Consider the following 19969-nt stretch of genomic DNA (forward strand, 5'->3'; position numbering starts at 1 on the left):
ATGTTAAACATGGCGTGTGGTTCGTAAATAAAAGTTTGTATTTTTGTTATCCCCTGTAAGAATGACTAATTCTTTCTCTGGCATAAACTGACTATTTTTAAACTTTTTTATCTCTTGTAAAATTTCCAGCATACCCGTCAGCACCACTCACTTTCACTCACAAAATGACAATTAAACGCCGCTCACTTTTACTCACTAAGGCATGGATATACTAACGATGTACCTCACGAGTCTTTAGAACAAAAGAAAACCCTATTATCCCGATTATTAGTAGAACGCGCATTACGAACGTCTTATCCACCGCCGCGCTAACATTTGACTGAATCATCTACGAAGTGATAACAGTACAACCTGCCTATTGTAAAGGTACAGCTGATCGGCCTTAGAAATGAAACATGCGATGTTTCCAGATTTAATAAAACAGGGAAAAAGCTGCGAATTCAAAGCAGCAGTTTCTTTATGCAAACATCCTCGACGAAAGAAAACAATTCATTTCCTATTGCAAAGAAAACTTGATTGAAAAGAGAAGTCCGATATTTTTCGAGAACAATACTAATAGAATTACATACTGTATTAAATATGTCATGTTTATATACATATGTATATAGAGGAACAATAAGGGCAAATGAGACAGATATGACTTAATATTTAATAACTGCTTTTATAAAAATCGTACATATTAAGAAAAGCCACAAAAATAAAATCATGTATAATATTAATCAATATAAACTATGTGCATTTGCAATGGTTTTATAATATCCTCTTAAATTAAATAAATAACAAATATAACACGTTTCCAACCAAATAATATGTCAAAACAATAGGGCATTCCAAGACTTTCGTAGTCCAGGCCTATACCTGAGATTAATAACTCGAATTTTCTTTAATTTTAAAACAGCCTTGGAATTACTATTTGTTTACACAGAATGGTAGGAAAGGTCTATAACCACAATTTTAAAACCCAAATATTTAATTAAACGTTGCATTGAAAATATGTTTTTCCTTTTTAAATCATATTAAACGTGGCAATCTTGTACTGAATTATAATCATGGAGGTCCTATGATAGTTATTCTGTTTAGGCTGTAGAAGACACTGCAAGCTTCTTCAAGTGGTCCATGAAAACTTGGAGGGAAACATCGTCTGTTAATACTGGGGCCCCAGTATCCTATAAATGTAACTTTGTTGGAGCCAAATTTACATGCATACATAAGGTAAATAATATGTTAATGAAGCATGAAACCGTTATCTGTTAGCATATTTTTGCTAACTTAGTGATAAATAAAATATACTCCTTGTGAACCACCACCATTACTACCAAGAACAGTATGGAGAAAACTAAAATTCCCGCAAAACAAAAACCATTAAAACAGATATAAAATTACCCCATTCTGGCTTGTCATGATGGGCTAAAAGTACGAACAGAATACATGAAACAAAAACAAAATCAGTCAATTACTAAAACACATATCATGCAAAATAAAATTTATAGGTAATGAAAAACGATCAAAGTAATTTTACTTGTAAAATAAGATACACTTACCCCTCCATACGAATACATGTTGTTATGCGTCTGACTTGGATTTACTTTGGACAACAAGAACCGTGCCTGGGATCCGCCCTGCTCCGTATCAATGTATCGGGGCATCGGGAAGCGTGTTTGTAAAATTTCCTGGGCGTCATCTACGGGAGCTTGCAATAGTTGGCGGAAATTCTCATATTCGGGCATGTCTTGGTATTTGAGATTCCGCCATTGGGCGATAGTCTAGTAAAAATTCAAAAATCGTAAAATCTATAGACAAATGCATGAAATAAACGCACTTCTCCATGGAAAATTAAAATTTGGAAAAAAGTGTCCATAAGTAATATTCTATCTGGCTGAATGGAACTTGTATCTAAAAGCACTGGTTCTGGAGGTCCATTAAAACTGTAGCTATACAATATTGGTTGGATCATAATGAGTGATTGAGTCAAATCTTCTCTCATTAACATATGTCTGTAATATTCAGGAATTAATTCATAATTTAAAAAATATAGTGTTACTAAAATTTGTAGACAAATTTGGAAAAGTGTTTTATAAGTAATATTATATTATTGTATCCAAGAAAAATGCGATTAAGCCTTTAAAAGTTGTTATTTGTAAGTGAAAATTGATAAGAACAAACGTTCTATATATGTCCAACAAAATAATTCTCAAACGTTTTGTGATATATCTCCCTTAATTTGACGAACTCTATATCACCTTTCCAATGTTTGAACAAATATTTAAGTAACACCCTGTATCCATGCCGTTGGTTTAAATACCTATAGAACGATGTTTCATCTGGAGAATTGTTAAACACCTGTATGAACTGCGACCTTCGAAGGTGATACATAAATTGTGGATATAAGCTAAAGTTTTCTCCCAGACGGAAGGAGGCAGGATCATCTTTGTTGTACTCTCCAAATTTCTGACACTGTAACAAAATTGTATTTATTTGTAACCTTTCTTGCTTATTATTATTAACCATGAAAATTAATAATAATATAGGTGGAATAGAAGTGGAAAGAAGTTGGAGGTCTGGAAGCGAACAAACAAGCAAACCTTCCAAACCAATATATGATACTTTTATGCAAAATCAAGTAAGAAAATAAAACCGCCAATTTACCAGTCGAATAAGCATTCTATCCACCCATCTTAATACATCTGGACTTTCATCAGTTTCCGCTCTATAGACGGCCATTCTCGCCATTACAACAGCGGCACATTCTTGGTCGAAACCTGCACTGATATGGTGAATATTAGCGGTAGCGTCTGCCCAATTCCGTGCTACTGTAGTCACTCTTATTCTTCTTTGTCCATTGGCATGCTAAATATCAAGATTATATTTTAGACGAATTTTATATAATAATCAAATATGTATTTGCTTCTCATTTACTTGATATTGCGTTATAAATTGAATGCAACCTCGTCCGCCTTGTGGAATTGGAGCGGAATGTTGATTAACTACTTCAAAAAACAGTCCTACAGTAGTACTGGGGTTGAAGGTACACATTTTCCATTGAACTGTATTTCCCATGCCGATTTCTGTATCAGCTACTAACGGACTTTTAACGTTTAGTGAGACACACGGGCCTATTGCTCCTTGAACTAACACAACAAAGTAAATAATAACGTAACGCGTTAAGTTTACTCAGTTAAGCACAAACCTTTCAATTCCTTAGAACATTTGACTTCCAGACTTCCATTGAAGGCCATTTTAAGGCTACCATTTTCATCCTTAGAAAACACCCTTTGGAAAGTTTGCTTAAATAGGGAGGAGTTGAATGAGTCACCCATTACCATATGCCCTCTACAAACCATAAAAAGATAAATGTAATATTACATCGGTTGGAAAGGATGGTGAATATACCCAGTTGAATTGCAACACTGTTTCATTTCCATAAGACCCGTCTGGTCCAACGCGCACGAGTAAATATCGACGCAGTGGCCATTGGTGGCTGCTCTCATTGCTAAACTGTCATAATGTTTTATGGCTTTCTTCATATATTTAGCATTATCTTTTTGTATGTCATGATGGGATCTAAATTTAAAATGAAAATAAAAGTCTCTTGGTTTATTGATACAAGTAATGGATACATACCTAATTGGTAGTTTAAGATCATCATTTAGAACTTGACCTGGCCCTTGAGAGCAAGGTCCTCCTACAAACAACATAACTCTAGCACCAGTGTTAGCATAAGTGCATTCTAACAGTCCTATAGCTATAGATAATGCCATCCCCGTGGACCTTAGGAACCGCTTGCCTTGGGGAACTGGCCATGGATCCCTTTGAAGTTCACCTATTAAATCTGTAAGGTTCATTTCGCAGTTTACCACCTAAAACAGCCTCTTCAATTTCATTCCCATTTTTCTTACGATGTTTAAATACATACGGGTTGAATAAACCTACTGGCAGGTGGAACAGGTGCTTGCATTGGCGCTCCGGGCTGACCCGGTCTCATGTTAGGGTTCTGCGCAACCTGAGGATTAGGAGCTATTCTTCCAATTCCTAACATATCTTGAATCTGTTTGGCAGTTAAATCCTTGGTGCCTCGGAATACATAAGATTTGCTCATGCCTTCTGTTCCTATTAATATGAGTATGACAATAAAAACAGTTCTTTTAAAATTTAATTACAATAAAGAAAATTGATAAGAGTCAGTAAAAAGTAATGTAAGCAAGAGAATATATTTTGATATGAAAATTATTTAGTTTAACCAGTGATCAGTGTAAAGAAAAAAATTATACTCTTTAGTGTTTTATAAAACTACTAGCTACTTTATAATCAGTTTGAAAATGTATAGATTCATTCAAAGGGTGGGATATACTAAAAGTAAAATCCCTTTCTTGCTAAGTAATAAAAGTGCTCTTTTCTTCCCTCAAATTAGGGAGGAAAAACTTGTTTTCTATGAAGCTCATATAAATAATCACTTACCCAATTCATGAACTTGAACCATTTTCCCAAAAGTAATTAACCCAATCAATGCACTAGGAGGTAGCAAACTAAGAGACATTTGCAAGGAGTCTTTTAAGGCTCCTAACTCCTCTTCATCCATACAAGTATCAACGACATACAGGTAGATTGGAGGCATTGTTTGAGCTCTAGTTATGGTATATTCAATAGTAGAAAACATTGGCATCAGCTCCGCAGGCTGATGCTGTTCAGATATAGCTGCATATTGTGGAGGAAACTAAAAATGTAAAAAAATTGTTGTTCAGATGTGTAATACTTGTGATTAATTTTAATAAATTATTGATGTTAGTATGGGTATTGGTTTTAAGTCACTATTACATTAGATATTTTATTGAGTAAGATGAATTCATAACTTTTCTTGCTGATGGAAATGTAGGTATAGAATATGTAACCAAATATTGGTTGAGTGCCAAAAAACTGGAAAGGTCACTTATATATACAGGTTAGTTGCCTGTTCCACAAGATACTACTCTATTAGTAGGAAAACCGCCATCTTTGGGACTAAATGCATGGATATAAAAAATGTAATTGTAAGTTCTGGTTCCATTACAAATATATAGACTAAAGTGCACTATTGTGCATTATTAAGGGTGTATTTCTTAAGAATTGTTACAATTTTGAAGATTTAAATGTTTTTAAATTAATAACAATATTCCAGACTTTTTTGACATTCTGTATATATCATATACAAATATCAATAGCCAATCATGTCATCAGATATGAAATAAATTAACAATCACTTTTAAAAGTAGATTTTCATTACCAAAGAGTTATTTCATGTTCACACCCTATTTGTCACTATTTCTGACTTTGGCTTCATATTGACTGTGGAATTAACAAATCATATCCACCAATTACTAATAAGTACTGATGTAATACAACTTACAGGATTCCTCTGAAAACAAAAATTGCAAACCCACAATTTAGCTCGGTAATCAACTTGGCAAAGAGGGTTTAAAATAGCTCTACAATTGTTTCTGGTGCAGAGCACTGGGTCATATTGTATAGGAGGTAAATCGGGCCTTTCTTTAATGGGTTGATACAAGCAAGCTAAAGGGACCACCAGCCTTGTAGCTTCAATGCGACTGTAGGGCCACACATTCCAAGTAAGTCGAATTCCATCTCGGTCTTCATTTTGTTGGATATATTCCTCGTAAGTAGTCATCTAGACAAGTAGAAGTTTTGAAATCCGGACCAAACTAATTGGTGAAATTATAGATAGATAGGTAGGTCAAATTTAAATTTCAACATGAAAGTCCGACGTCTTTTTAGCTCAAATAACTGAATATTTACAATATGTATTGGTCATTCCCTCTTACGCTTACCTTGCTAGATGACTAGAATTATTCTTTAATTCACAAATAAAACGTATTCATTACACAACGTAAAATTAAATTTTTGGAAAACATACAGCAAACCTCCACATATTTTAATCCACGTCATACACATTTGACTGTTGACATTTTACATACTTCTTTCTTGATATGTGTCTTCTGCCCTCAAAACGGCGATTTGCCAGCTCACGCAAGTTGCTTCACACTCTTTCAAGCTGCCGTTGAAGCTGTAAAGTATCGCTTTATAAAAGTAGTGGCTTATTAGTGCCTTATGTTTTATTCCTTAATTATAACATAATATTGAAAAATTACCAATGGTACTTCAAGATCAACTACAAAAAAAAGGAAAGCGCATGCGTCAAATTTTCTAAAATAAGGAAGATGTCACATGATACCTAATAACAATACTTTACTTTGGCTATCAAAAACTGTACGTCAATGAATAAAACTAGCAATTTCTTTAAATACATCTATATCATGGTATTACTATTCTCAAATGAAAGTGAAATTTATCCTTATTGCAAATACATACTGTCTCTTCAAGAATCAGCAATTCAATTACGAAAAACTACTAGCGAACCAATCAGGCGTTACCAACGCGGGATTCTCGATGCCTATTGGTCCTGTGACTTATACGTTAAATCGGGACAACGAAACTTCCAGCAAAGGCAATGACTACGCTACTGAAATTTCTCGGATTATACAGAGCGTCGGGTCTACCAGGAAGTGCCACCATCGACTTGGACACGGCGCTTTTTATCTTCACTCACACATTTATTGGCAGAAAGCAAAATATACAGGGAGTTCGACGTAACTAGACTTGACAGAAGAATGAAACTACGTAAGTAGCAATATATTTTAACGGATTTGTTTGTTAAATGAAATTTGCATTACTCAAAACAATCGGTCCGGCTTAGTACGCTTAAGGTGCCAAATGCGTCACTTAGGGATCAGGATTATTTAAATAAATTAACCGAATTTCTTAACCATCAATTTGCTGTTAAAAAATCTTTTTTAACAACACAGATCGATGACTTAGCTAAAGCTTAGGCCGCATTAATATTTTTTTATTTCATTTTTGTCCTCAATGCTGCAGGGATGGACAGCGTTCCATTACTCCCAGCATAGAAACAAACCATTGTAAGACAATTTACAAGTTATTAAAAGGGCTCCAAAAGAAATCCTGCGGGTTATAATTCCCAACCACTCTCACTCTACACGCCCCCATCAATTCCTGCAGTTCCTGCTGCAAATCTCCCAAGGTTATCAGCTTCCATGATTTCAACTCTGATTCGTCTCCGCCTAACCGCCCATGTAGGTAATCTGCATCACCTACAAAAGGGACACGGCTCTCAACCTCAAATATCCTTCTACAGTTTGTCATATAAGTGCTAGAAAAGCCCCACGTGAACCTCTTGAGCTTCAAATTTTTGACCCCTTCGAAAATTCTCCCATTGAAACGACCCATGAGGAACCTGCTGCAGCCTGGAGAGATTGTCAATTCCTCCAAATTAGTGCAGAGTTTTAAGCCCTTTTCAAAGCCTTCTTTAATATTAAATTCGATCAGGTGAAGGCGTCTTAGGTTAAGTAATTCTGTTAGGCCGCTGAAAATATCTGCGGGGTCCCATTTAGGGCAACCGCAGTACTCAAAGCAAAGCTCCCTTAAATTGGGAAAAGACTTGACGAAATCTACGATGCTGCTCGGCAATTCTGTGCAATGGCCCAGCCCTAGAGATTGTAGCTGAGGGTAACTGTCTAAGTTCATGGATGAGGGAAGATCTTCAAAATCTATATGGGTTACTCCCAGCAACCATAATCTTTCCAAATTACCAAGGGTGGCAAACATTTCTTTTAGATGCTGCACTTCTCTATAGCAATAAATCGTTAACTGCTTTAAACGGGGCATTTTAGACACAAAGCTTAAATCCAGTTTCAGCGCACTTGGACACACAATAAGGGAAACTTTGAGTACTTCTATGTTAGGATTACCGTCAGCTATAGTTTCCACTGATTTAGAAGTGCAGTCGGAAAGTTCCAGTTTTTTTAAATGCGTTAAAGTCTCGAAACCACTAGTAGTGCAATCGCCCACATACTCACAATCAACAAGTTTTAGATGGTCGGTTTTAAAGCCTTGCAGAAATTGAGTCATTTTGTCCAATTTTAGTTTATAGTTCCGCAGTATTACTGCGCACCAATACGTGGAGTCGTTGATGATGCGCAGCCATAATTTACAGACTTGTACGCAGTGCAATACATCAGGCACTGTTAAGAAAGGTAGTATAAAGGGGAGGGTGTTGTAGACGAGCCACTCGTTTTTAGACAGATGTTCGCCTAGAGAATCCATAGAGGCGTGGGCAAATTGGATAAACTAGAAATAAAATGTGAAAGCAAAAAAATATAATTAAAAAGATGTTTCAACAAAAAAAAAACAAATTATAGATAATGTCAAGTTCAGTTACACGAAAACATGCAGTGCGCAGTAAAAATGGAGCAAATTTATTTAAAATTCAGGCTGTGTTTTTTGAGAAAAAACTCGTACAGATGTGTCTTTATTTTTGAAAGGAAATAGAGGCATATAGAATTACATTCTTTTAGTAATTGCAAATTTTTAAATAAGGTTAAAAAGATGGAGAAAATGCTACGTCACATCCAATTAATTTTTTTTTAATTCGCACTAAAAAATTTAGGCCCCTTCGTTCGAGGGTTTTTTTACAACATTTGAAGTTTATTTTAATCAATATTTGTTGCACAGTTTTGCCATGTCCTGTATAATGTTCGTTGTAAGTATTTTGATATGCGTATAAGTTCATGTTTGACTTACCTTTAGAGCACTACATGCTGACGGTGAATGGCAACTGGTATATATGTTAGCAAATGCACATATTTTTTAAACACTCATGGTATTGAAATCAAGTATGATAAGATCTATGAGAAATACATTATCTCTTATTACAGCATATTTATGGGCTACTTTACCATTTTAATAATCTTCTGTAAAAGGTTTAATGAAGCATTAGCACCTAACATACTTGCGAATTATGTTTAAATATGAGCTGTAGGCTAAAATCCATAATTTTTCTCAGAATTTTAGGTTCACCTAATCGCTTATTCCTAGGTGACAAACAGCTGCCACGAGTTCTAAAAATATCACGACTCTGTAGAAAATTACAATCGTTGCCGTTGCAATGATACTAGGTAATATTGGTCCTGTTCGTTTATCAAATCCATCGATTTGATTACTTTTGTCCTCCTTTAAAAGTGCGCGTCAGAAAAAGACATTCGGATATGTATTCAAAAATCAAAAGACCTAATTTTAGTGAAAGTATATGCCATGCTACGGTTTTGCTACGAATGTCAATGTCAAAACAATAAAATTGTTTTATCTTTGATGGCAGCACAGGAGCGGCTCAGCGGCAATTTTACATCTGCCGGCATATACTTAGAATGAATGTTTGAAAGCGTTACAAGTGGATACCTCGGGAAAGTATTAGTGCTTAAAATGAAATTTTGGGGTATTAATATGTTTCAAGGGAGGCACTTCATGGCGTTAATTAATATTTAATGACAAATAGTTTCAAAAGGGAAAGGAATGACATTGGCATGCGAAATGGAATGATATATTTTTTTATTAGTTTTTACAATAAATGAAAAATATACCCAGTAATAGATGAGATTTTAATTAAATAATTATTTTCAATTTCATTTAAAAAACAAGTTGCAACATATTTAGAGATAAAAGGAAGCTTTTTTGAAAAAATCTGAAAGGAAATTACGTATTAATTTAAATTTTCCGCTTGCGCAGAAATGGGTATAACCAATATGAAATAAGAAAAAAAATTACAAAATAGATTTGCAATCGAATCGGTTTTGAGGTCATTCCAATGGCTGCCATTGATTACTACAGAAACATAATCAAATATAGCATAAAATGGCCATAAGGTAAAGCAAAATTTGAAGAAATTAAGCAGAAAACGAAACCAAATTTCATATTTTATTGCAATTCTACAGAAAACGAGAATTGGATAATCTAAAATATTCTTAATTTCCTTGAGAATTTTACAGACGGATTTGGAACCCCCATCTTTTAGTAAATTCCAGATTTATATCTGAGAAACTTTAGGGATTATAAGGAAAAATAAAATAGACGCACATACCCTGATTATTTGCCACTTTTTTTGACCTGTTAAAACTTCCTGTCAAAACTTTTGACAGTCATTTTGGGACACCCCGTATAAAGATAAAGTGACTTGCACTCTTTCAATCTGTTTGGTTTGGGGTGGATTATTCGATGGTGGTGTATAGCCAAATAAAAAAAAAATTGAATTGAATAGAGCAAAGAAAAACACGAATATTTTACGAATTTTATGTACATTAAAAAATAAACGCTTTAAATTTTATTATATAAGAAAATATTATTCTAAGATAACGAGTTACTAGAAAACTTTTGAAAATAATAGCTATAAAACATCTTTCTTTCATGCTCTTCTCTGTAATGTTCCCGACGATTTGAATATTAATACACAGGACTGTTAATTACTAGCACGTCGCACTTCACCAATAGGGCTTGTAATTCCTCTTGCAAGTCACACCCAGTAATTAGTCTGAATGAGGGGAACGCCTGTTCGGGTTGTTTCAAATCGTCATTCAGGGAATCTGCGTCTCCAATAAAAGGTACAATAAAGTCAGGTTCGAAGTCTGCCTGTACAAACTCTGCCATCTCATCAGCTATTAGCTCATTACAATGCCACACATATTGGTCCGAGAATATCCAGACGAAGCTTTTTAGATTTAACTCTCTGACCCCGTGTAATATCCTCCCATTATCGCGACCCACGTACTTTTCGCGCAAGAGGGGCGCTATTCTAAAATCTTCTAAGTGCGTGCAGAGTTTCAGTGCGTTTTCAAAACCATCCTCAATATAGATTTCCAATAGGTGTAGGTAATATAAGTTAGTCAGAAATCTAAGGTCACTGATGGTTTTTACTAGATTGAATCTAGGAAATTCACAAATTAAAAAACTAAAATATTTTAAAGGGCGAGGTTGGTCCAGATGAAGCATGATAACGCTTCGCAAATTGCAGCACTGGTTCAAACAAAAAGTCTGAGTGTCGCTGTCTGAGATGCACGCTGGAGGCGGCTCTATGCAGCTATAACCTCTCTGAATTGAATAAAGCGTCGTCATTACTAATGGTTGGAGTGCTTTTATGTCCGGGACACAGCGCGATCTGCTGGGTTGCGGTTCTCTGGTAAATCCTGTTGAGGATCTCCTCACGGACACATTCAGTCGCTTGGATCTTGGTAGTATATCAACGCAAACTTGAAATGCTTCCCACTCACAAAGATCCAATAGGTGTTCGGTTCGTTTCATACATTTTGATTCAAACAAATTCCTCGAGCGGTTGTCTGTGAGATTAGGAAAATCGCAATCCCTCATCCTTAGATGTTTTGTTCCAAAGCTATAAAGAAACGTAACCATTTTGTCAAGATTCAAACTGTAACGGCTTAACGCAATTGAGTTCCAGACTGTAGATTCTTTGATGACTTGCTGCCATAACTTACAGACTTGTGAGCAGTGAAGTGCATCGGGTACTTCCAAGTAGGGTAATATGAATGGCAGGGTGTTGTGGACGAGCCATTCATCTTTAGAAAGACGTTCGCCTGAGGTAATGATGCGCTTCCACAATTTACAGACTTTTCTACAGTTAAGTACATCTGATGCATCCAATAAGGGTAAGATTAATGGCAGGGTATTTTGGACGAGCCATTCATCTGCAGACAGTCGCTCGCCTAAGGTATCCGTAGTGATGGGCTTGAAGGATAAGCTGAAAGAAAAGCGGAAATGAGAATAATGAAACAAAAAATACGTGCTAAAAAGTTCTTATATTTCTATCAGATAATCATGTTCTTAAATTTTAAAAAGTTTTTGCAAATTATAGTTTCAGTTTGGAGTAAAATATTCGTAAAAGAGACAGAGTTATTGTAATAAATTATATAATTAAGATTTGTAGTACAGGATGTCCCAAATTTGACTTTCAGTAAGGGAACTGAAATATTGCAGTGGCTCCTGATAATTTCAGGTTTACTGTTACTCTATTTTTACCTTTTCCTTCGATCAGATAATGATAGTAAAATTTATTTAATGATTTTACAGAATATTTGGATTTATTTTGAGAATAATCGCTGTATCTGTGAAACGAAGATGGTGATGATTTTGTGGTGATTGCCAATTCTATTTTCATAAAAATCAAACGCAAAACCGTGCATTGAGTGCGAACAGTTTTAAGCTTTTAAAATAATTTTTTTTCACTTTTGATATATATGAGGCGATTTTTATATGTCTGTTGAGGTCATTCGGAACAACTACTCTGTCTTTATGTTAATAGTTATTTAACCAACGGGTGTATTAATGAAGGTTTTAATAACCACCCGGTACATAATGATAATGGATTTTCGCTAAAAATTCAAGTACAAAACAAAATTCGAAATAAATTACCAAAATCGTGCGATGGGTTTATAAGTTATGTATTTTGGTTTTGTTCAGGAATTTATCATACAAACAAATTCGGAGATGCTAAATATGAAAAGTAAAGAGTATATTGTAATTATTGAGCAGTTCTCTACGTCAGAGGTAAGACATTTAAAATTATCGTTAATTGTTATTGTAGAGTATAGGAAAGTCTAAATAATAGTACCTGAAATATTGATGCCTCTGAAACCCTAAATTTATTACACGACCCTCCTCTATAATCCTCTATTTGACCACTACGCGACTATTTATCCTCAAAGAGTTTATACCGCATAGGTCCTTGGACCAAAAGACGCCACGAATAACTTCTTCACAATGTAAATATTCAGGATGAAATTTTTTGACCTTGACTTTGGTTCGTTGTGAATAAGATGGTCAAATTACCCCTAAAGATGTTTCAAACTTTGGGTAAAATTTGCTTGACCTTGGATTAAAAAAGTCCTTCAAAACATGTGCTGTGATGCGAGTACGCATATAGCCAAAATTTAGTTGCCATTCAATTTGGTCTTCCACGTAGTGTACATATACTAACCAGACTTTAGGAATGTGCAATTATTTTATTAAAAATATCACCATTCACTCTGTATAATTTCAACATGGTGTCATAAATAGAGCGGTTTTTTCAACATTCATTAAATAAGACATTTAAATTGTTTTCCTTTTAAATGATTTAGTGCGTACTTTATTAAATGGTACTGTGTTTATTACCTTTAGAGATTTAACTTTGACATGTTTAGCATATTTGTGTCAAAGAGAGGTGAATCAAATAAAAATAGTGATTCCAAAGCCAACGAGATGCGATTAATTTGTGAATAGGTTATACATGCCTTTACCTGCCATGCCCCGAGGCGTGAAATCGGTCATTATGTTACAGTATATTAAGGTACCATTTTAAGAGATAATACAATGGTGCACGAACTCAAGTTTACCAAACGAGGAGCGGAGCAACGAGTTTGGCAATGGATGAGTGTGGCAATGGCGGCGACATGACATGAATCATGTATATTATATTATTTTTTTCTGTTCAGGGTGAAATATTAATTGAAGGCACTGCGGAAAAACAGTTCGCGCGTCTGGGTGACATTTTTTGAAATTTATTAATTAAATTGTATACACAATAAAAAGAAAACTATACCAGGGCGATAATATAGCTCATAATCAAACTACTAGTAGTACGGTAAAATAGCGCTAACCATAACGAAAAGGTAAATAACAAGTCCTATTACCTTAAAATTTTACTTATTGTTTTCCTGTTCTTCCTTCGCCTAAACCAGAATGAGTTCTTGAAAGATTCTGCCATTATGGACACTTGTACTTGATATCACGAGTCTGCAAATTCTTCTTTTCTATCCCTTGTTCTCACTGCTTGCCCGTACACTGATGCGGTCCTCCCACCCTCAGCTACCCTTATATATACAGTTCTACAGGTAGATTATTTGTGAGGGCTTTTCAGTTATAGTAACGACCATGTTGCCATGTAATCGAAATTTCTTGTTAAATTTAGGACTTTTCTGATTACTTACATGTTTTTCCTTTCTATCACAATTTTTTAGTTATTTACATAAGTGTCTATAAATGCATAAGTCATTTTTCCATAACAAGTACTGCGTGTTACTATACTTTAATGTGGTTCTATTTGGAACCAAATAGCTTAAATATCTGATATTTAAATAAATTCAGGGGGCTGATTTAATTGCCCTAAAAGCATTTGAATTTAAAAAAATAAAGTTTCCCTCAACATCTGAGAAACCGCAAACTTGGCAATGTTGCACGTTGATATTTGACCGTTCCGAAAATATTGAAAAAATCTTTGTTTGTTTAGGTGACTCATTCACTTCACTTGAAAGTTAGAAATTTTGAAAATTCCTAATAAAATTGATCATTTACTGATATCACACATGGTACATTAACTCGTTTTAGTACGTGCCACTGTTGTCAATGTTGCCACGAACTGGAAAAAATCCCTGTAACTAATAACATTACTTTATGGCCTTACAGAATGCTGATAATACGTATAATTAAATTTTTATTTCGTTTTTTTTTTAAATATTATTTTCGTAAAATTTTCTGATTAAAAAGAGTAGATAATCAGTTATTTACTATTTCCAAGTAATTCAATGATGAGCACGCACGGTCTTAAGTAAACAAAGTATGCATTGTATGCATTGACCACGCCATATGCCGGGATGAACACTGTAGTAGTCCCTATGCGACACAATAATGCACATTAGACCGGGGGCCCGATGCTCTCGCGATCCCATCTTTGGTGAGGAGCATTGAAGGTGTCAAGGGTAGATAGGGTTGGGATGGTATAAGCAGAAAAGACGCCGTACACTATGGGATTTGGTACAAGGCAGGCCCTCCGATTTACAAAACGGAAGGCAAAAAGCACCGTTAGTGGCCAAATTGGCCGGAAGGTCTCGGCTGATCTCTCGATCTCACGAAAACTATGGACTTTTCTAAATATTAGCTGGGGAATTTGTTTTTTGTTTTTTTTTAATAAGAAGTAGGAATGTATATGGGCGAGCAGTGCGTACAGGTCAGAAGTTAGTTTGGAAAACACTAGTCTCTCATTTTCCCTTTATGAGAGAACAAGTGCAAAGGATATAGGAAGTACCCGTTTTTGCCAGTTTTCAAAATGTTTGAAAGCACGGAAAAATATCCTATTTTTAAAATTTTTGATTTCTTAGATATGGGGTCAGGTTAGTACCTATTTTTGCGCTTTTGAAATTGTTGTAAAATTTTACTTGCTACAAATTTAAGGTGGCAATTTAATGGAGTGTTAAAAGACAAAAAAAACTTAAATAGAGGAAACTGGCTCCGTTGTTTATCCTTAAAGCCCAGTTACATTTTTATATTATTTTATTTTGGGCTTCCGTTCACTACGACTGATGTTTTACGTTTTATGGTACGTAGAATTTTTTTTAATGATTGTTTGTATATTATTTTAGATAAATACTATCAGTTAAAACTCTTTGTCTATATACGTACAATAAAAATACAATATACTTTGATTCCTTTACTTTTAGTGTAACCTCTGATTAAAAAAATAAAATTACTCCTTGACACCCTGCATCTCCATGAGAAACATGTGCGGAAGTATCCTCACATCCATGTTAAATTTTCCTGTTAAAATCCTTTACATTGATTTTGGCACACTGCATAAAAATAAAGTGAAATGAACTTTCCCACTTTAATTAGTTTAGGCGTAGGACATTCAGTGGGGATGTTTTCCAAATTTTAAGGAAATCAAAAATTTAACACACAAAAAACACGAATATTTTATGAATTTATTATATATTACAAAATATTGTTATAAGGCTAATACTACATTAAAAATTACATAACATGATACATAAGGGTTAAGTATTAAGAAGCACCTTGGCAAAAGAACTGTCCGTGATGTGATGTGTGCCACGATCTCAAACATTAACCCAGACGGTTTATAGTTATCTGCACAGTGCCCTGCACCATTAACGCTTGTAGTTCATTCTGCAAATCAGACCATTCAACCAGCGTGAATGAAGGTAACCAATGCTCGGGCCCAAGCAAATCGTCATGTAAGAAATCTGGATCTCCTATAAACGGTATAAGAAAGTCAGGTCTCAAGTGGGGGTGGGCATAGTCTGACATCTCCTCAGTTAGTAGTTTATAACACTGAGCCGCATAATCTTTCGAAAATATCCAAATGAAGTTTCGTAGATTTAACCTTTTGACCCCTTCGAATATCCTGCCGTTGTCGCGAGCCACGTACCACTTGCGGAATAAAGGCGATACTCTCAGAACCTTTAAATTGGTGCAGAGTTTCAAAGAGTGTTCAAAGCCCTCTGCAATATGGATATCCAATAGGTGTAGGCCATGTAAGTTGGGCAAGAATCTAAGATCACCGATCGTTTTCATTAGACTGAATTTAGGGCATTCACATATTAAAAAACTCAAATAGTTTAAGGGGTGAGATTTTTCCATGTGGTACTCTATGAAGCTTCGCAAAGTTGAGGATTCACCTGTCTCTGATGTAGGTGCAAAAGTCGGCTTTTTACGATAATGATCTCTTTGTAATGTAAAAATCTTTGTCAATACTAATGATTTGAGTGTTCCTAACTTTGATAGACAGGTCAATTTGTGAGGTCGCAGCTCTTTGAAAAGTGAGGATGCGGATTCCCATATATATACATCCAAGTCTGAACATCCTGGACTCACTTGAACAGAAACCCGCAATGCTTCCCACTCCTTAGGATCAAATAAGGCTTCTGTTTGTTTCATGAATTTCGCTGGCGGTGGATTCTTCGAACAATTATAATTGGCAATTTCACATTCAGTAATTCTTAGATGTTTTGTTCCAACATCTTGAAGAAACGAAACCATTCTATCCAAATTCAAGGAGTAGCGGCTTAATGTAACGGACCTCCAGATAGTAGATTCGTTGACGGCTTCCTGCCAAAGTTTACAGACTTGTGCACAGCGAAGTACATCTGGTATGTCCAGGTAGGGCAATATGAACGGCAGGGTATTCTGGACGAGCCAGTTATCTTCAGATAGACGCCTACCTAAGGTATCCCTAGTGGTATGTGCAGAGCATGATCTAGAATAAAAGAGGAAATTAAAATATCGAAGCCAAAAAGATATATTAAACAAATTGTTTCAAGCCTATCGAATGTTCCTAAATTTTAAAAGGTTTCAGTTTGATGTAAAATGGTGGTAAAAAATAGAGAATTACTGTTATAAATTAATGATATTTGCCGTAGAGGGTATTCCAAATTCAATTCTGAATATACATAGGTACCTCGAAAAAGCAAAATGATTAGGTAGGTATTTTAAGTAGGTAAGGTAAGGTAAGTAAGGTAGGTAAATTAACATGTTTTGCATATCTTCTTAACACTTGCACAATGGAGATTACTAACAAGAGACGCTTAATTCGTTAACAGTGAAAAACGGCAAAGAATAAGAGCGTCAATTGTTATGAAATGAAAATTAATTAAATGAAATAGAAACAAAAATGGCAAGAAATTAGAGCGTCAATTACTGAAAATTGAAACGTGTGAAAAATAAAATGTGTATCTTATAGTGATTTTTTAGTGAGGTCGGAAAGTTACACGATAGAAAAAACATAACCATGACCCTGCGACAAGCCCATAATCAAACTGCTAACAGTACGGTAAAGTAGTAATAACTGTTTTGACTTAAAAAAGTGTAAATAAGAGAAACCATCTTACCCTAAAAGTTTATTTTCCGTCTTCCTTTTCCTTGTTTGTTCAAGACATAGTGCATTAATCATAGATTCCGCCATGACAAATAATTGTGCTTTTTTTCTTTAAAATTATCACTATCACTTATCTCTTACTATCTTCTTTTTCAACCACTTGTTCTCACTGACTGTCCGTTGACTTATGCCGGCCGCTCACCCTTAACTACCCTTATATATGCAGTTCTACAGGTACTTCAATAAAATAATAACGGCAATGTTGCCGTTTTATTTTTGTTCCTTGGGGTAACTTTTTCTATTAGGTAAATTACATCAATGTGGTGCATCTAATATATAATAATCATAACATCTAAATAATAATAATCATAAATACGAATGAGAAAATAATTAGCACGTTCTAAAGAGAAAAACAGCACATTCCTAACAAAATTTATCTTTTGCTGATGTCTTGTCAATGCCTTTTTTATACACAGGAAAAACATCTTCATTCTATGGCAAGTTGGGATTTTTAATAACTCGAAATAGTGTATATGAACCTCATGAATTTAATATCTGATATTTACATGTTTAAGTAATCATAAAAAAGTGAATTGATGTGCTAAAAACAAAATCGCCGAAAAAAAATCAGTTAAATTATCTACACTATCTAACGAATTGTAAACTTGCTAAATCGTGTTATCATTCATTGGGACTTATGAAAAACCTCCTTGCCAAAAATTTGGAAAATTTTTCCTTAATCCGTTTCTGAAATATTTGACTGTTCTGGAATTTTTGATTTTAAATTACGTGTTTCAATAGTTCAAAACTCAAGGTAAATAAAGTTATAATATTTTAATATTAAAGTATTTGTAGGAAGCTGAATTGATTGCGCTAAGCATTAAGTGATTATTGCATTTAGAAAAATAAAATTACCCATAATATCTGAGCAATGGTAAACCTGGCAAAATTACCGTTCATATTTAATCTTGCCAAGATTTTTGATATATAGTTTTTGTTTGACTGCATAAGAAGAGAAAGAGCACGTTTTGAAAAAGAGAATTAGTATATTCCTAATTAAATTTGTCATTTTTTGAATTTTTGACAACATTCACTTGTCAAATTTGACCACTCTAAATATCTTTTATTTATACAGAGAAAAAGCATCTTTCTTCCACGGTGAGTCGAAAGTTTTTTGTAACTTGGACTAACGCATATGTACCTCATATCGCATTCAGTAGATTCATTATTTGCCAATATTTTTTTGTTTAAAAATATTATTTTCCTAAAATTTTCTGATTAAAAAGAGTAAATGAAACTCTAAAATAAAAAATATACATATACTAAGAATTCAATTATGAAAGCCTTGGTGTAAAGGCACATTGGCAATGTAGGCTTTCCCATTTATAAGCCGGAAGGTGAGTTAGTTATCATACCTTCCGATGAACTATACCGTGTATGGAGCTCTTAAGGGCACGTTACACTGTGCTATGACAAGGGCTTGAAAAAAGAAAGAAAGCACGTGATAGAACTTTACGCTTGTTTGCCTAAGAAGGAACGTCTTTCTACGGGCTGTTATTTTGGGTGTCCGTATAAATATAGTGCACGGGAAGATTTCCTTTTTTTAATAAATTCAAGTAAACTCTTCTTCGCTTTTCATGAACACACCAATCCAAAAACCTACTTTTTTCCAGTTTCAAAAATGTAAATACCGATATCTCGGAAACGCGTGCGGCAATTGCCTTAATAAGTGGCTCAAATTTTAATCGCCTCGACGCGCTCTCTGATTCTATATAAATGGAGATGTAACGTGTTTTTTGGTTTCTGAGGTAAAGAGTCAAAGTTAATGCCTATTTGTGCAATTTTAAAATTGCTGTAAAATTAAGGTCCCTAAAAAGTCTTTTTCAAGGATTTCAATTTAGGTATTCAGGGTTAATATAGATCTTATGTATGTTCTGTCTTTAAACTGAAAAAAGCCACATCAAAAACTTTAAACCCCCTTTGAAGTTCCAGAGTGCCTTGATTCCTGGATTTTTAGTGTAATTTATGGCCGAAATATGGGTTCGAATGCCGTAACGCAGAACTTCGGTTCTTACCTTCTTTGACCTACCTAACAAAGAATATAAGAACTTTTATTATGTTTGCAAATAATCCTAAGATGATGCCTTCTCGGTAGTCATAAAGTCATTTGAATGAAGGAAACAAGGATTAAGTGCTTGGCCCAAATTAAAGGTTAAATCTTTTTTCATAATTCCTTTTAAATGTACCCCAAAATGTACCTATCAATATACCGAATAATGAAACAACAGAAAGAAGTCTTTGTATATGCAGGTAATTAGATTGATGTCAATATTAGAGTTTAATGGGATTATTATATGTGGCAGGTAGTTTTTGCCTTATAATCTCGACCTCGGTTTTGTACAAAGTGCAAGATCA

The 19969-nt window shown here is 34.6% G+C and overlaps 3 protein-coding genes across 4 annotated transcripts; all 3 read right to left on the bottom strand.

Moving 5' to 3' along the window:
• Positions 1–630: 630 nt before the first annotated feature.
• Sec23 (transport protein Sec23) lies at positions 631–6001 on the bottom strand. 2 transcript variants are annotated; one of them, XM_066406162.1, is made up of 14 exons: positions 5820–6001; positions 5381–5659; positions 4456–4711; positions 3914–4107; positions 3622–3857; positions 3391–3561; positions 3188–3330; positions 2917–3128; positions 2647–2847; positions 2303–2454; positions 1820–1994; positions 1542–1763; positions 1384–1407; positions 631–1166 (listed from the first exon to the last, which is right to left on the bottom strand). In XM_066406162.1, the coding sequence occupies exons 2-14, from the start codon at positions 5657–5659 to the stop codon at positions 1077–1079; spliced, it is 2355 nt and encodes a 784-aa protein (XP_066262259.1). In that variant the 5' UTR covers positions 5820–6001; the 3' UTR covers positions 631–1076. The 2 variants fall into 2 exon arrangements, with proteins under 2 accessions (XP_066262259.1, XP_066262260.1); XM_066406163.1 differs by lacking the exon at positions 1384–1407 and having other exon boundaries at positions 5820–6000.
• A 259-nt stretch (positions 6002–6260) lies between these two features.
• LOC136419638 (uncharacterized) lies at positions 6261–18760 on the bottom strand. Its single transcript, XM_066406130.1, has 3 exons — positions 18756–18760; positions 15814–16936; positions 6261–8196 (listed from the first exon to the last, which is right to left on the bottom strand). Exons 1-3 carry the CDS (start codon positions 18758–18760, stop codon positions 6979–6981), a joined length of 2346 nt encoding a protein of 781 aa, XP_066262227.1. The 3' UTR covers positions 6261–6978.
• LOC136419663 (uncharacterized) lies at positions 10326–13668 on the bottom strand. Its single transcript, XM_066406177.1, has 2 exons — positions 13581–13668; positions 10326–11650 (listed from the first exon to the last, which is right to left on the bottom strand). Exons 1-2 carry the CDS (start codon positions 13652–13654, stop codon positions 10342–10344), a joined length of 1383 nt encoding a protein of 460 aa, XP_066262274.1. The 5' UTR covers positions 13655–13668; the 3' UTR covers positions 10326–10341.
• Positions 18761–19969: the final 1209 nt, after the last annotated feature.

Source organism: Euwallacea similis, chromosome 3 (genome assembly GCF_039881205.1).
Source record: "Euwallacea similis isolate ESF13 chromosome 3, ESF131.1, whole genome shotgun sequence".
NCBI classification, from domain to species: Eukaryota; Metazoa; Arthropoda; class Insecta; order Coleoptera; family Curculionidae; genus Euwallacea; species Euwallacea similis.

What these genes read in the sequence shown, in the direction of transcription:
- Sec23 (XM_066406162.1), bottom strand. Translation starts at nt 5,659, where the DNA reads ATGACTACTTACGAGGAATATATCCAACAAAATGAAGACCGAGATGGA. An exon ending in TTTGTTTTCAGAGGAATCCT is followed by an intron (nt 4,712 to 5,380) that starts GTAAGTTGTATT and finishes TTACATTTTTAG; the next exon opens with TTTCCTCCACAATATGCAGC. An exon ending in AATTTATAACGCAATATCAA is followed by an intron (nt 2,848 to 2,916) that starts GTAAATGAGAAG and finishes CTTGATATTTAG; the next exon opens with CATGCCAATGGACAAAGAAG.
- LOC136419663 (XM_066406177.1), bottom strand. Translation starts at nt 13,654, where the DNA reads ATGGCAGAATCTTTCAAGAACTCATTCTGGTTTAGGCGAAGGAAGAAC. An exon ending in ACAATAAGTAAAATTTTAAG is followed by an intron (nt 11,651 to 13,580) that starts GTAATAGGACTT and finishes CTTTTCTTTCAG; the next exon opens with CTTATCCTTCAAGCCCATCA.
- LOC136419638 (XM_066406130.1), bottom strand. An exon ending in CGTTAATGGTGCAGGGCACT is followed by an intron (nt 8,197 to 15,813) that starts GTGCAGATAACT and finishes TTTTATTTCTAG; the next exon opens with TTTATCCAATTTGCCCACGC.